Genomic DNA, 15246 nt, shown 5'->3' with positions numbered 1-15246 from the left:
AAAAAAAAAAAAAAAAAAGAATTCTGAATGAGTGGGTTGGCTCATTGCCTTGCTGCTGTTTTCCCAAGTCCCTATGCATCTCTTCCTCAGTTAATCCCTATAGTGTGTTCTTTGGGCAGCTTTCACAGATGATTCTTCTGGTCTGGGACCTCACCTTGGCAGATGTCACTACTGCCAGTCCTCAAGCAGACGGGAGCATGATCACACATTTGTGCGCCACAGTGGGTAATTGGAGCCACTCACCATCTCTGGCCTATTAGTTTTTTACATTTCAATTAAAGGCAGAAAGAAATCAGTATCCACTCTTCTTGGGAAGACTTCTAACTGAAACCCACCACGCCAAAGGTTATGTGATTTTTCTTTTCTCATGCTGTGGCCTCAGAAGAGATGGTTGATAACTGGCTCCTCCCAATACTCCCCATAATAATACTTCTTTTTCTCTGTGAATGCCGTAAGTCATCGGGAGTTCATGAGCCCATTAATTAACCTTTCTTCATAATGGAGACTGCATATCACTCAGTGGGAGTCAAATACACGCTACCATCAGTAGGGTAGCGAATGAGCAAAAACAAATCCATCAGAGCCCGAGTTACGACACCCAGAGGACTTTGAATGAGCCTACACAATGGGAAACAGTTTGCGGTTTCCAGCAGCACCTGGGTGATAGTCCTTCCAAAGCGAGCAGTGGAAAACTCTCCCGCACTGGTATGCAGGATGCTTATTTACTTTTTGAGTTGATGAGTTGTCTGGTAAAAGTAGGTAAGGAAAGGAGTCCCCAGGCTAAAGCTTTTTGAATGGAGATTCCTAAAATATTTTTTTAAAAAATGTTTTCAAAAATAGAAAATTAACTTTTCAGTGCAGAGGAAAAGAATAAAAACATGAGTAGCAGAAGGCAACTGCTTAAAAATCAATTCATGGCTAGGCATGGTGGCTCACGCCTCTAATCCCAGCACTTTGGGAGGCTGAGGTGGGCAGGTCGCTTGAGCCCCGGACCTTGAGACCAGCCTGGGTAACATGGTGAAACCCTGTCTCTACCAAAATACAAAAATTAGCTGGGTGGGGTGGTGCGTGCCTGTAGTCCCAGCTTCTCTGGAGGCTGAGCCTGGGAGGTTGAGGCTGTAGTGGGTCATGATTGCACCACTGCACTCCACCTGAGCAACAGAGTGAGCCCCCAATCTTAAAAAAAAAAAAAGACAGCTTTCTGAGTGGAATATATAGGGTTTTCAATGTATGCATCTATTTGAAGATTATAAAGGGTTTACAAATTTACTGTAAAGGGAGAGGGATATGCCCTTGATTTGGGAGTATACCTCTCCAAATATACAGTTAACTGGTGTTTTACTGTATATTTGGAGAGGTGTACTCCCAAATAAAGGGCAGGGATGGGGAAGGACACTTCAGAATTACCAAGTGAAATTATTCTTGGGACGGACAGCTTTTGAGTGGGAGGCTTTTGAGTTCCTAAACAGTGTTTTGGGACAAATTGTGCATAAAGATGCATTATGGGCTGAGCAATGGCTGGGCAGGGTCACTGGAGGGTGTAGGATGAGAGGACGCAGGAAAGATCCTGCAGGATATGCCTGGAGGACATCTAAGATATTTATGGTGACTATTTTCTTTAGGCTGCCTAGAGGACAATCACTGCTTGTTTCTTCCTGAATCCTTGGTTTTGTTTTAACTTTTACGTAATTTTATATTATTGTAGGAAAATTGGAAAACAAAGAAGGGTCAGGAACTCCCAGTGAGGGGAATAGGCCACAGAACATTCTCTACCATTAATTAAGGGTTGGGCAAAAGGAAAAACATTTTCCAAACACCTGACCTTTAAGAGCGACTTTTTCTAGCCCTGTGGGCCTTAGAAAGTTTAATGGCCATTGAGACTCATTCCTTGGTGGAAGAAACTAGCATAAACCCATTTGTTTTAGGTAAGAAATAGCAACTTCACTGGCGCTGGAAAACAGCATTGGATACACAGCGCACTTCATTCCAAGAGATATTACAAGAGATCCCTGACAGTCAGATTTCCCGATTGATTAGCTATTTCTCGATGCGTATTATTGCTTTTCTTGTCACGTTTAAGAAGCTTGGTTGCCTTCCCAGTTTTCTAGGAAACCGGTGTCAGGTAACACTCCCAGCTGCCTCCCATGAGGAGTTACCTCTAGAGGGCAAAGAGTTTTATCTGGCACTGAAAACTTGCTGGTTGCTTTTCTAGATCCATGTTTATTTTCAGTTCAAAGACAAAGTAGAAAACTTGAGAGTGGAAAATGTTACCTTTTAGTTCACACTCTTTTAATCCCTTAGTCCCCATAAAATAAACATTCTAAAGTGTAAGCAGTAGAAATAATGTAAACTCTACAGAAACAGAAATAAATTAGTTTCTTTCGGTCTTGGTGGAGGTCCTTTTGCTGAATGCCACACTCCGCTGCGAACAGAATTCATCTTGAACCAAGAAGAAATCTTTGGCCTATTTCACTGTGTCTCCAGCATTGCATAACAGACATTTTTCAAATTCAGTTTCTTCTCCAACTGCAGCAAAAAGGCAAAGAGTAGTCTGTTTCAGGAGTCTGAAAAATAGAAAAAAAACCATGTTTGAGTAGTTTAAGAATAGCTTTCTCCTCTGGTGTTAAACCGTTAACACGTTATAGCTCTAAAGTTTGAGGCCAAAAGAAAATTCAAGAGCAGAGCGATGGTTCTGTTCACTAGATAAGGCTGATCTGTGTTTGGAATATTTGACTTAGCAGACGTGGAGAATCCGTCTGCACCACTCTGGAAGGGCAGGCACAGCTACGCCATGCAGCATTCTAAACTTCCCAAGAGATTTACTTGGGGATACTGGCAGAATTCCCAGAACTTCCAAGTTTGTAGGATCCTGTGGAATGAGAATATTTAGGATTTTTTAAAAAATTTTTTGAGACAGAGTCTCACTTTGTCACCCAGGCTGGAGTGTAGTGGCGAGATCTTGGCTCACTGTAAGCTCCATCTCCTGGGTTCAAGCAATCCTCCTGCCACAGCCTCCTGAGTAGCTGGGATTACAAGTGTGCACCGCTATGCCCAGCTAATTTTTGTATTTTTAGTAAAGACGAGGTTTCACCATGTTGGCCAGGCTGGTCTTGAACTCCTGGGCTCAAGTGATTCACCTGCCTCGGCCTCCCAAAGTGCTGGGATTACAGGTGTGAACCACCATGCCCAGCCTTGTTTAGGATTTTAGATAAGGAATCCTGTTACCTTGGATTTTGGGTTTTATAGAGTAGGCACGGAAAGCAATGTCTGAAAAATACCATTTAGGACAGCATGGAAGTTCATGGTCCTGGAAATTAGTACTAAAGTTTTGCTGCTTTCTCTCAAAGGCTATTAAGATTCGTTGCCATTCTTGAATCCTGTAATCTCTTAGAAAGAGAAATAAATCAAACGACGTTAAAAACAAAAGCAAAAACAAAAACGAAGACACAAAACAACACTTAAGTCCCAGAAAAAAATGTGTTCACCCCTCTAAAATGTAAATGCAATATGTTGCCTTTAATCTGAGTTTATACACGGAAGGACTTATCTTTCAGGCCAAGAAAGTGCAACTCTGCTGAAATCCTGTGAGTTGGCCTCCCAGAGATAACTGAGCGGTTTGGAGCCAGATAGGGTGCTTGATTAGTTTCTAGACAGAAGATATTGATGAAGAGAGGGAACGAGGAGCTTCAAATACTCCCCTAACATCTGATTCAAGTGAGGGGAATAAACAGAAAACAGGAGTATTATAAGCACAACAAAGATGAACAAAAAGAAAATATTTCAGAGACACGGCCAGCCTCACTGTAGTGGCTCTGGTATCCCTTGACCTGAGGGTCAATGACTCTTGGGACAGCAGGCGTGCTAGGGTAGAGATGACCCTTTGCTTGGCAAGGCAAGGCTGGACAAGGCCTTCCATGCTCCGGAGATGGGTGGTGGAGGACCAGCTGATTAGCCACATTACATTTGTATCCCGTGATTTTGTGTCTAAAGGGACTTAGAATTTGTGGTCTGACTTTATTTTTTTTTGAGATGGAGTCTTGGTCTGTCGCCCTCGCTGGAATGGAGCGACGCAATATCAGCTCACTGCAACCTTCGCCTCCTGGGTTCAAGCAATTCTCAGGGTTCAGCTTCCCAAGTAGCTGGGATTACAGGTACCTGCCACCATGCCCGACTAATTTTTGTAATTTTAGTAGAGATGGGGTTTTGCCATGTTGGCCAGGCTGGTCTTGAACTCCTGACCTCAGGTGATCCGCCTGCCTCGGCCTCCCAAATTGCTAGGATTACAGATGTGATTACAGGATTACCGTGCCCGGCCTGTGGTCCCACATTTTAAGAAAAACAGAAGGACTGGCCAAAGTATAGAAAGTCTCATTACAGATGAAAACAATCAGAGATGCAATAGCTAAGGTTAGAATGTAAAAACGAATCTGTTGTTTATTGCTTATCATTGGAAGAGGCAATTTCAGAAGTTAACTCAGTGGGAAAATATTTTGGAAGATATCATATACGAAACATTCTATTTTGGCATGGGAATAAGAAATCAAAATGTGCTAAGAAAAAAATGTTTTTAAGGGGAATTAAGAATTTCACAATTGTTACCTAAGCTTTAAAACATTCCATTTTAGTTAGATAGGAGAGATTTAATTTAGCAACATAGGAGAGATTTAATTATCACTATCTTTTAGATGTTGATGAGGATTACTTAAGTATAAAGCTGGAGCTTCCATCCTACTTGGCCCCCGCCTGGAAGCGGAAAGGAAGAGGGCACACAGCACTCCTTGGATGGCTCAGGGTGATACATTGGCACCTCTTTTCTCGGAACACAATGGTGATGAGCAATTTTTGAATTGCTCTGTGAAAAGATAAAGTTTCAAGACTAAAACTACAGAGCTCAGGGGCCCTCCCAGGGCACTTTGTAACCCTGTGGTTTGTGACTTGCGACTGAACAAATCATGTTCACAGAAGGGCTGGCAGGCAGCAACCCAACTCAAGATTAATTTATGGTTATTAAATATCATTGAAAATTTCTGCCCATTTTTCCCTTGTATTGATACATTACATACATTTTTGAGACCGAGTCTTGCTCTGTCACCCAGGCTAGAGTGCAGTGGCATGATCTCAGCTCACTGCAGCCTCCACCTCCTGGGTTCAAGCGATTCTCCTGCCTCAGTCTCCCGAGTAGCTGAGATTACAGGTGTGCACCACCATGCCTGGCTAATTTTTCTATTTTTAGTAGAGACAGGGTTTCGCCATGTTTCCCAGGCTGGTCTCAAACTCCTGGGCTCAAGTGATCCACCCACCTTGGCCTCCCAAGTTGCTGGGATTACAGGCATGAGCCACCACACCCGGCCTAATATTTTATATTCTTATGGGGTATATGGGAGTGTTTATTACATGCCTAGAATGTGTAGTGATCAAGTCAGGGTAACTGGGGTGTCCATTATCTTGAATATTTATCATTACTGTATGTTGGTATCATTTCAAGTACTCTCTTCCTGTTACTTTGAAGTATACAAAATATTGTTGCTGAGTATAGTCATCCTAGATTGCGATCAAACATTAGAGCTTATTTCTTCTGTCTAACTGTATGTTTGTACCCAAAACCAACCTCTCTTCATACCCTCCTCCCAGCCACCCATCCTTCCCAGCCTCTGGCATCTACCATTTATTCTGCCTATGAGGCTAAGCTTTTTAGCTTCCACATGAGAGTGAGAACATGCAGCACTTGTCTTTCTGTGCCCAGTTTATTTCTCATAATAACCTCCACTTCCATCCACGCTTCTGTAAATGACATTATTTCATTCTTTTTAATGGCTAAATAGTATTCCACTGTCTATACATACCACATTCTCTTTAACCATTTGTCTGTTGATGCCATAAGCCAGTTTAGGAAAGAAATGAGTTTCTTTCCTGAACTTATTTCTGCATGTGTAATTCAAGAAAAAGCAATTCTTTTGTAAATAACAAACATTTATAGCAGGACTGGAGTAAATCTGATTCTGTACTCAACATAACTTTTCAGAGCGGAATAAAGAAGGGAGTCCCTGAATTCTTTAGGAAATTTGCCAGACTTTATTGTGTGTTCATTTGAATGAATCTTGCCAAAGTTCAGAAATATGATAAAGTTTCGGAATGAGAAAACAGAATAGGGGGAAAAAAATATCAAATCCTTCGTTCCAATAATCTTTAAACAAAAGACTCAACAGCCGGATCAATTTCACTGGGACAAACAACTTATTTTAATTAGTTCTATTTAGTTACATCCAAAAGAATGAGTCATGCCCTTATTCTAACAATAGTGAAGGGACTACAGAGAAGTCTTGGGAAGAGGGAGCAAGGAGAGCTCAAATTCTGGTGCTTTTTTGGCATAAAACGTTCACCTTTGGTTTCACACGGTTTCCTAGGAGGTGAAACAGGCTAGAAAGGTGAGGAAGGGAAGGACAGAAAGTTGTCATCAACCAAGCGCAATCTTTTTCCCGAGTGGGAGGCGCCTTCAACACTTTCCTGGGGGAATAATGAGTGTGCTGCTCAGTACCTGGGTATCCATGTCATCTACGGTGTGATCCCTGAGGGAGCAAAGTCAGCAAGCCAGACATTTCCTTTCGGATGCCCACGTTTGTCCGAGCTTTAACATTTTTATCTTATGCATTTTGAACAGCCACAGACCTCTGATTATTAGTAGAAGTGGTCCCTGATGGCTACAGTGAGAGGCACAGGAAACAGACAATGCTTGCTGGGTCATTACTGAGGAGCCACCGAGAGGGAACATTTGCTTTGTATGGTGGTTTTATCTTAGGACACTGGATCTGTTTTTGATTGTTCCAGCAAGGTCAAACGATGGGTTTTGAACCACTGCCCACTTAGCCTAGAACAGTATTTAGCAATTCACAAAGAAGAAGGAGGCCTTGGATTGGGGGGTGGGTAGGGGGTGGAAATGCCATTCCATTAGAGAATTAGGAAAGAGCTGGCTCTATTATACTTGGACTAAAAAGAGTTATGACAAAATCATAGCTTTTAATACCCAAACAATCATCTTTACTTATTAAAAAAAAATTACCCCATTATCTTCAAATACCTGTTTGTTCAAATAGCTGATATCATCTTTTGGAATGGGCCAAAGTTCATTTTGCCCGTGACTGAAATGAAAAGGGCATCTTTCGGTTTGGGGCATAAAGGTTGGGGTAATATCGAGAGTCAACAGATGGGAGTTGAGTCTTGGCTTTTGGAGTCACTAGCTGCACAACTTGAGCAGGTTGTCGACCGCTCTGGGCAGAGTTCTTGCAGCTCTTAAACAAAAACACTACCCAACTCCCTGGGTTGATGCCAGCATGACATGTGATGAGGCTGGCAAAATGACGTGTGCCAGCTACGAAACGAGAGGCAGTGCCACAGGGTGGCAAGGCAGCTCTGTAGCCTTGCAGACCAGGGCCACCCCTCAGTGACCAAGGGGTAGGCTTGGTCCTCTTGAAGCCTTGTGGCCTTATGGGACAACACTTGGCTGCAGAGGTGCTGTGACCACCCCTGCAAAGTGCTTAGCACAATGCCCAGTGCATCGGAGGTAATTACCACAGGCCCCTGTCCTGCCCTGCAGGCCCCGTCTATAAGATCTGGAGGAACTCTTGTTAGGGAGTAGGTAATAAAGGATTGAAGGGTATGCATCAGTAAAGCTAAGGATGTGTCCCTTCGCATTACCTGAGTCCTAACTACAATGATTAAGGTATAACTGGACTTATGTGACCTATTTGGAGAGCATGTGAAAACTCACCAAAAAGCTGGAAAAATACTGTCCAAGACAGATAGGAGAATTGAACACACTTATTCTGGAGAAAAATGACAAACAGCAGAAATGTAACATAATGGGTTCCTGACATAAAAAGAGAGATTAGTTGGTATTGCTAGGCCAACTAGCAATTGGGGAAATAGCAATATTTCCCCACGGCCTTACTGGGGAATGCAAGACATTCGCTACACACAAACTCACACCAAAAGACAAACAACATTTTATCAATGCTTGAGTTTATGGGTTTCTTTGTTAAACTAGTCTCCCTTACTTCATTTTCTACAGTTTTTTTTTTTCTGAAATAACAAAGATAAAAGATGCAGTTATGGCTCCAACTTAACACAGCTCCCGCTTCTCAGCAAAAACCACATACAAACACTACCCAAACAACATCCACAACCCAAAACAAACAATTTCACACCTTGTTTTAATGTAATTTCATTTATGGGTCCCTTAGCTTTCTCACCATAGCCTAGGTCTTTGGTGTTTTAGCAACAAAGGCTTAACAAAAAAACTTGGCCAGAGGAGGTGGCTCACTTGAGGTCAGGAGTTTGAGACCAGCCTGGCCAACATGGTGAAACCCCATCTCTATTAGGCCGGACATGGTGGCTCCCGCCTGTAATCCCAGCACTTTGGGAGGCCGAGGTGGGTGAATCACCTGAGGTCAGGAGTTTGAGACCAGCCTGGCCAACATGGTGAAACCCCTTCTCTACTAAAAATATAAAAACTAGCTGGGTGTGCTGGTGGGTGCCTGTAATCCCAACTGCTTGGGAGGCTGAGGCAGAATTGCTTGAACCCAGGAGACAGAGGTTGCAGTGAGCTGACATGGTGCCGCTATACTCCAGCCTTGGTGACAGAGTGAGACTCTGTCTCAAAAAATAAAATAAAATAAAATAAAATAAAATAAAAAATAAACAAATAGAATACAAAAATTAGCAGGGTGTGGTGGCACACACCTGTAATCCCAGTTACTGGGGAGGGTGAGGCAAGAGAATCGCTTGAACCTGGGAGGCGGAGGTTGCAGTGAGCCGGGATCACACCGCTGAACTCCAGCCTGGGTGACACAGCAAGACACTGTCTCAAAAAGCAACAACAACAACAAGTCCTCAGGTGGACTACTGGTAGTGAAACAAATGAAATGAGAATCCTGGATGCCTGGCTTGCAGCTGTAACTCAGAGGTGGTTGAAGAAGAGGGTCTTTAGGTCATGGAAGCTCATCTGCAAAGGCTGAGAATATGCTGGCAAGAGGGAGAGGTTCTGGGCTCAGGAACAGGAGTCAGCGGGGAGAAGGAGGCGGGGTGCTTGCGGGGAAGGAATGTGTCTTTAGAATATGGTGAGGACATGTTTGATCCCTGGGGTAGGAGAAGCAGCCCTCAGTCTTTCAAACTTCTGATTAGAAGTTGTCCCCCAGGGAGGAGGTTTAGGAATGTGGTCATTTTTCTTCCCAATGGGGAGTCAGGACAGAAGCCAGCAGGTATGGCTGCAGTGCTGTGGGGTGGACATGAATAAGACGGAGAGTTCCCAGGTCTGGGCTGCCTAAGACAGCTCAAAGTCAAAGCCCAACCTGAGACTGTGCAGACCGGAAGTCATCATGTGGCCTACTTTCTGCTGCCCTGTCCTTCCTGGGACCCATGGGGCCCTCTAGTGAAATGGTCTGTCCTATTGCTGTGTGTCTGTCCAGGGACATGAGAGCCGAACACACCTGTTGTGCCACGGTCGAATGTTCTGGGTTGAACTGTGTCCCCTAAAAGATATGCTTAAGTCCTAACCCTGAGCACCTGTGAGAGTGATCTGATTTGGAGGGAGGGTCTTTGCAGAGTAATCAAGTTAAAAGGAGGTTCTTAGGGTGGGCCCTACCTAATCCAATAGGACTGGGGTCCTTACAAGGGTGAACAGCATGTGAGACAGACACAGGGAGAAGGCGGTGGGACCACAGAGGCTGAGACGGGCGTGACGCAGCTGCAAGGTGGGAATGCCCGGTTGTGACAGCCACCACCGGATGCTAGGAAGAGGCCAGTAAGGATTCCCCCAGAGTATCGGGTGGGTGGGGGGGGCGTATGGCCTGGCTGACACCTTGACTTTGGACTTCTAGCCTCCAGAACTGTTTCAGACTTTCCTGTTTTAAGCCTGTTTTAAGCCACCCAGTTTGTGATACTTTGTCATGGCAGCCCCAGGAAACGGATACACCAAGATTCCTCTTTCACAGGATTCTAACTCTGTACCAAGAGATACGTGGCAGGAAGGTAGGAAGTTACTCTTTTAAAATTACAACAGATGCTGGTTTTAATCCTGGAAAAGAATAATGAGTTTACAGAGTTCTGTTATGGTCAGAGATGCTCTAAACATACCTATATTCAGGGATGACATAATTTGGCTATCACTGGACTCACGCACAGGTACACTAAGGGCTGTGTACTGAGCATCTGAGCATCTCATTCACATCCACACCCAGGAGTGAACTCCAGTCATGGAAAGTCATTTGGTAGGAATTTGAGTAACCAAGGAACGAAAGGATTTATCAGATCACTTCTGTGGTATCAGAAAAACAAGTATGACAAAAAAAGGATTCGAACTGGAAAAAAACAAAGAGAGAAAAGGTTGAAGCACATCAGCCTACCTGCATTGGGTCCTGTGAGAGCCTTGTCCACTTAGAACAAGCCTTTAACTTGTTCTGTTTCGGTATCAAGATCTATGTCATAAAAGCAGGGCCGGGTGGGCAGTCCTGGCATGGTGCTCATCTGGGGGAGAAAAACGAGTGTTAGAGATTAGCAAATGCTATAAAGTGGCCACAGCGTCTGATGACGCAAATGAACTCTATCATTCAGTACAGCCTCATAGAACTTTAGATTTTATATGCATGTATCTCTTTAAATTTGTCATCTGATATTTCAATTTTTGTTTAAGGAAATGAAATAGAAAAGGCAAATGTCAACTTCCTGAAAATTGAGACCATTTATCTTCCCTGTGGCCCCACAACACACCCGAACTACAAAACAGTGATCTTCCAAACCTTTTTCTTCTCAATAAAATCTTCATGCTGAACCCCAACAAAGACAAGCCCATTAGGTTGAAGGGGGCAGCGGCTGTGGGCAGGGTGAATAATGGTCTCCTTCTCACCCCCAAGACACATTTTTGTAAAACCTACAGCTCCCGGAGCACAGCTGGAAAACTCCTGTTCAGATGCCAGTCGTCACTGCAGTCTCCCTCAGTACAGTAACTGGTATGCACTGAGAGCTTGCTTTGTTGATGGGCACTGTGCTGCATGCTTTCCTCATTTTATCCTCTCAATAATGTAGGAGGTAGGAACTTTTATTATTTCTATTTCACAAGCGAAGAAACTGAGGTTTGGAGAGGCTAAGTCACTTGCCCCGGGTCACACTAGTAATAAGTTGCAACACCAGAAATTTGACTTTAGTAGGCCTATACTCTCAAATTACTCATTTCACCCCTACCATACTGCCACGGCCACCCCTACTACTGCTTTTGTGACACTTGATGGACAGTCTAAGGGTTTTACAGAAAAGATCTCATTGAGCTTCCCAGCACCCTAATGAGGTAGGTACTCATTTTAGCCTTACTTTACAGATGAGGACACAGGACATTTAGGCATGAGGGTATGAGCTCAAGGACACACGGCTAGTTAGTGGTGGAGACAGGATGAAAACTGGTTCTTCACCGCTTTGCTGTGTTGGGATGAAAGATCTTCAAACCGCACACTCTCCTCCTGGATCAGAAGCCCTGTGTGTGCTGGGGCCTCTGACGCTGGCCCCCCGACGGATCCTCAGGCCCTGAAACACTGCTCCAGGGTCTAGATTCTGGGGCTCCCAGATGACCTGTTCTGTTTCCATTTCAGCATTTCCTACTGTGCTTTAATAGTGAGTGTCTCATACAAATGATGCCCATGGAGCAATGCTGCACCCAGTCGCACGGGGCAATGCTACACCCAGTTGCACGGGGCAATGCTGCACCCAGTCGCATGGGGCAATGCTGCACCCAGTCGCGTGGGGCAATGCTGCACCCAGTTGCTTGGAGGAGACACTCGGGTTCTACTGTGCCTGCTCTCCTGAGGGTTAACGCCATGTCATGTAGAACCTCCACATGCCCTGGCCAAGACCGCCTTGGATGAGATGAGGCTACGATGTGCCAGCACCTGATGGCATCCAGGGTTTGCCTGCTTCTTCCCACATGGCAAAAAGTTCTCAGTGTAAAAGGGACTTCCCTAAGGCCTAGAGAATAGAACTCAGCTCTCACCCTCCACTGCCTTTCAGTCGTGACTCGAGGTTTCCCTCTTCACCAGCCTCTCCTCCCCGCATGGTGTTTAGAGACTCCTGTTACTCAGATGGGTCCTGTGGGCCTGTGCATGGGCATTACCTGGGAGCCTGTTAGATATCTGGAATTTCAGAGCCCACCCCAGACCTGCTGCATTTGAATCTGCAACTGGAGCAAGTCCCCAGGGGGTTCTGATGTGAACTGCACAATGTGGCCTCAGCCCCCAACAGCTCCAGCCGCCCTTCCTCACTTCACTGCCCAGCCCCTTCAGCACAGGGAAAGGGAAACTGGGGGTGAGGAGAGGGAGAGGAAGAATGGTGAGGGGGAAGAGGAGAGGAAAGCCTGCTTAACCCCTGCAGATGCAGCAGGTGGAGAGCAAATCTGTGCACCTGCAGGCCTCATTAACACCCCCTTCCCTGCCTGGCTGGGCCGGCTAAGAGTGGGAGGGGGGGAGCTGGGAGACCACATAAAACATTGTGATGGATGATGGCTGGTTCTTGTCTTGCTAATTGCACAGGACTGCACTTCAGGTATATAAATGGGCTCAAAAGGCTTCCGCAGCTGCCTGGAATACAGCTGCCATTCATAACACGCCTATGGGAAAATCCATTCTGGGTTCCAAACAATGAACTACAACTATACTTTTGACACCAGACCTGCTTGTAGGTGGGGACTTGCTATATGTTAAAACTTTAGGTATGAAGATGGGTATCATAGCCTCTGACGTTAAAGTTCCCAGCAGGAGGGTAACATTTTTCTCTGGTTACTCCAGTGAGTGCATATAATGGGGGAGACCCCAGAAAGAAAACCACACTTACTGTTCTACAGATTGAAACATCAAACACAAGGGTAACTGGTGGACACATATTTTTTTCCAGCTGCCTAGGTTGCAACTCATACCAGGTAATTTCCCTGCCTAACCGCATTTTGAGATGGCATTTGCGGGCATCTTATGGCTTTTATAGAAGGTTTTATTTTTATTTTTATTTTTTTATTTTTGAGACAGAGTCTCACTCTCACCCAGGCTGGAGTGCAGTGGCACGATCTTGGCTCACTGCAATCTCCACCTCCCGGGTTCAAGCGATTCTCCTGCCTCAGCCTCCAGAGTAGCTGAAATTATAGGCACCCGCCACCACGCCTGGTTAATTTTCTGTGTTTTTGGTAGAGACGGGGTTTCACCATGTTGGCCAGGCTGGTCTCAAACTCCTGACCTCAAGTGATCCACCCACCTCGGCCTCCCAAAGTGCTGGGGATTACAGGCGTGAGCCACTGCACCCAGCTATAGAAGGCTTTTTAAGATGCCTCTATAATCTGTGCGTAGCTATGGATTTGAAAAAGAACAAGCATTTTATAGTTTAAGAGAAAGAAATGAATAATCATATTTAGCCACAGGGATGCTGTCCCACCCCTGAAATGCACTCTCTAGGTCAAAGGCATCTTACTGGTAAGGATGTCACTGGACTCTATGGCTGTTGCAGCTTCTGAGACTGCAACACGATTTCAGTACGGATGAGGCAGTGTAAATAGAAATCTCTACTCACGGTGACAAAACAAGAAGAACTCTGAAGGCGCTGTATCTGGGTCCATCTGACCAAAGCTACCAATGGAAGATTCTACTGCAGATAGCATAATTTACTGCATGCTTGTTTACACGCACTATCTTTACAAACAACAAAACCCAATTCTCCGCCTTTAACTATCTGCTGATGAAAGGCAGTGCAGGATTCGCGTGGTAACTGGAGCTGTATTTATTTGTTAGCTGCAGTGGATCAGAACGTGAATCTTCTAGTCATTCTGAGTCTGTCACAAAACCAGGATCTAAACCTGGCCAGGCTGGGAGCAGTGGCTCACGCCTGTAATCCCAGCATTTTGGGAGGCCGAGGCGGGCAGATCACTTGAAATCAGCCTGGCCAACATGGCGAAACTCTCTCTTCTAAAAATACCAACAAAAATTAGCTGGGTATGGTAATGAGCACCTGTCGTTTTAGCTACTTGAGAGGCTGAGGAAGGAGAATCATTTGAACTCACTTAGGAGGCCGAGGTTGCAGTGAGCCGAGAGTGCACCAATGCACTCCAGCCTGGGCAACAGAGCGAGAATCTGTCTCAAAAAAGAAACAAACAAAAACTGGCCGAGATATTACATGCCAGGAAGTGTGAAATGTCTTTCCTCTTGTTTTCAACTTTTCTTTCTTTCAGATGGGAGGAAAATGAGTTCAATCAGAAGACTCCCATGACCCCTTCCAGTGACGCAATCATCTCTTCCAAGAAGCGCAGCTACTTATTTGGGATAAGCGACAACAGACGAGAAACCACAAAGAATCTGCAGACGCGAGACTCCCTGACCTGTGGATACACAGCCATCTCCAATAAGTCTACGTTTAAACTAAAACTTCTCCTGTTGAGCAAGCATAATATGGAATTATGTTAGCAAGACCTTATGCATTCCCACAAATTTTCTCCCAATAAAAAAACTGTTATCAAAGGATTGTCACCCCCGAGACAAGAGTCAATACAGCACTGCAGGGAAAAGGGAGTCCAGACAGCCGTTGGGAGTTGACCTCTGGCCACATGCCTGGGGTCAGTGGAGATCTATGTTGACTTTATCTGTGTGCCCTTTAAGGAGGCCTCCTGCTTAAAATAACTAAGGAGCCACTAAAATGTACTTACTTGTAATGCTGCATTAATGGATTCTTCTACAAAGGCTGAAATTCATGGGCGTTTGCCCTTCATGACTGGAATTTTTACTACAATGAATCTTCTGAATCTTTACTGATTTTGGGTTAACTCTATTTTGGAGAAAGAATGAGTTCTATCAATAGCCTTTATGAGCACTAATTAAAAATCAGTACAGAGAGAATAGTTACATATTTCAAACTAGTCATTAAGAAATAAAAGAATATCCTTGGTATAAGTTGAAAAATTACTAAAGATTCTGTTTCATAAAGTGATAGAATCACAATTTCTCAACGTAATTTTCTTAACTTAACATTGTACTTAGTTTTGTTGTGTTTCTGAAATAATTTATTTTCTGATTTCTCCTGAAATCTACTACCTTTTCCAACAACAACAACAACAAAAATCTAATTTTATTTTGGTTCAGAAAAAGAGCAGCATTTTTACACATATCTATTTTGTTCCTACAGTTCATGATCTGAAGCAGAAGACAGTCCTTCTACACCTTTTTTTTTTTTTTTTTT

The 15246-nt window shown here is 44.3% G+C and overlaps 1 protein-coding gene across 1 annotated transcript in view; it reads right to left on the bottom strand.

Moving 5' to 3' along the window:
* Positions 1–2204: 2204 nt before the first annotated feature.
* MTHFD1L (methylenetetrahydrofolate dehydrogenase (NADP+ dependent) 1-like) overlaps positions 2205–15246 on the bottom strand; it is a 268081-nt gene continuing 255039 nt past the window's right edge. The window contains exons 32-33 of the mRNA XM_011988735.1: positions 10398–10518; positions 2205–2564 (exon numbers count right to left, since the gene is read on the bottom strand). Coding sequence (XP_011844125.1) covers positions 10429–10518 — 90 coding nt within the window. The 3' untranslated portion in view covers positions 2205–2564; positions 10398–10428. The remainder of the gene's footprint in view (positions 2565–10397; positions 10519–15246) is intronic.

Source organism: Mandrillus leucophaeus, unplaced genomic scaffold, assembly GCF_000951045.1.
Source record: "Mandrillus leucophaeus isolate KB7577 unplaced genomic scaffold, Mleu.le_1.0 Scaffold337, whole genome shotgun sequence".
NCBI classification, from domain to species: Eukaryota; Metazoa; Chordata; class Mammalia; order Primates; family Cercopithecidae; genus Mandrillus; species Mandrillus leucophaeus.
Note: the sequence above shows the minus strand (reverse complement) of the source record. Positions and strands in the feature narration are given on the sequence as shown.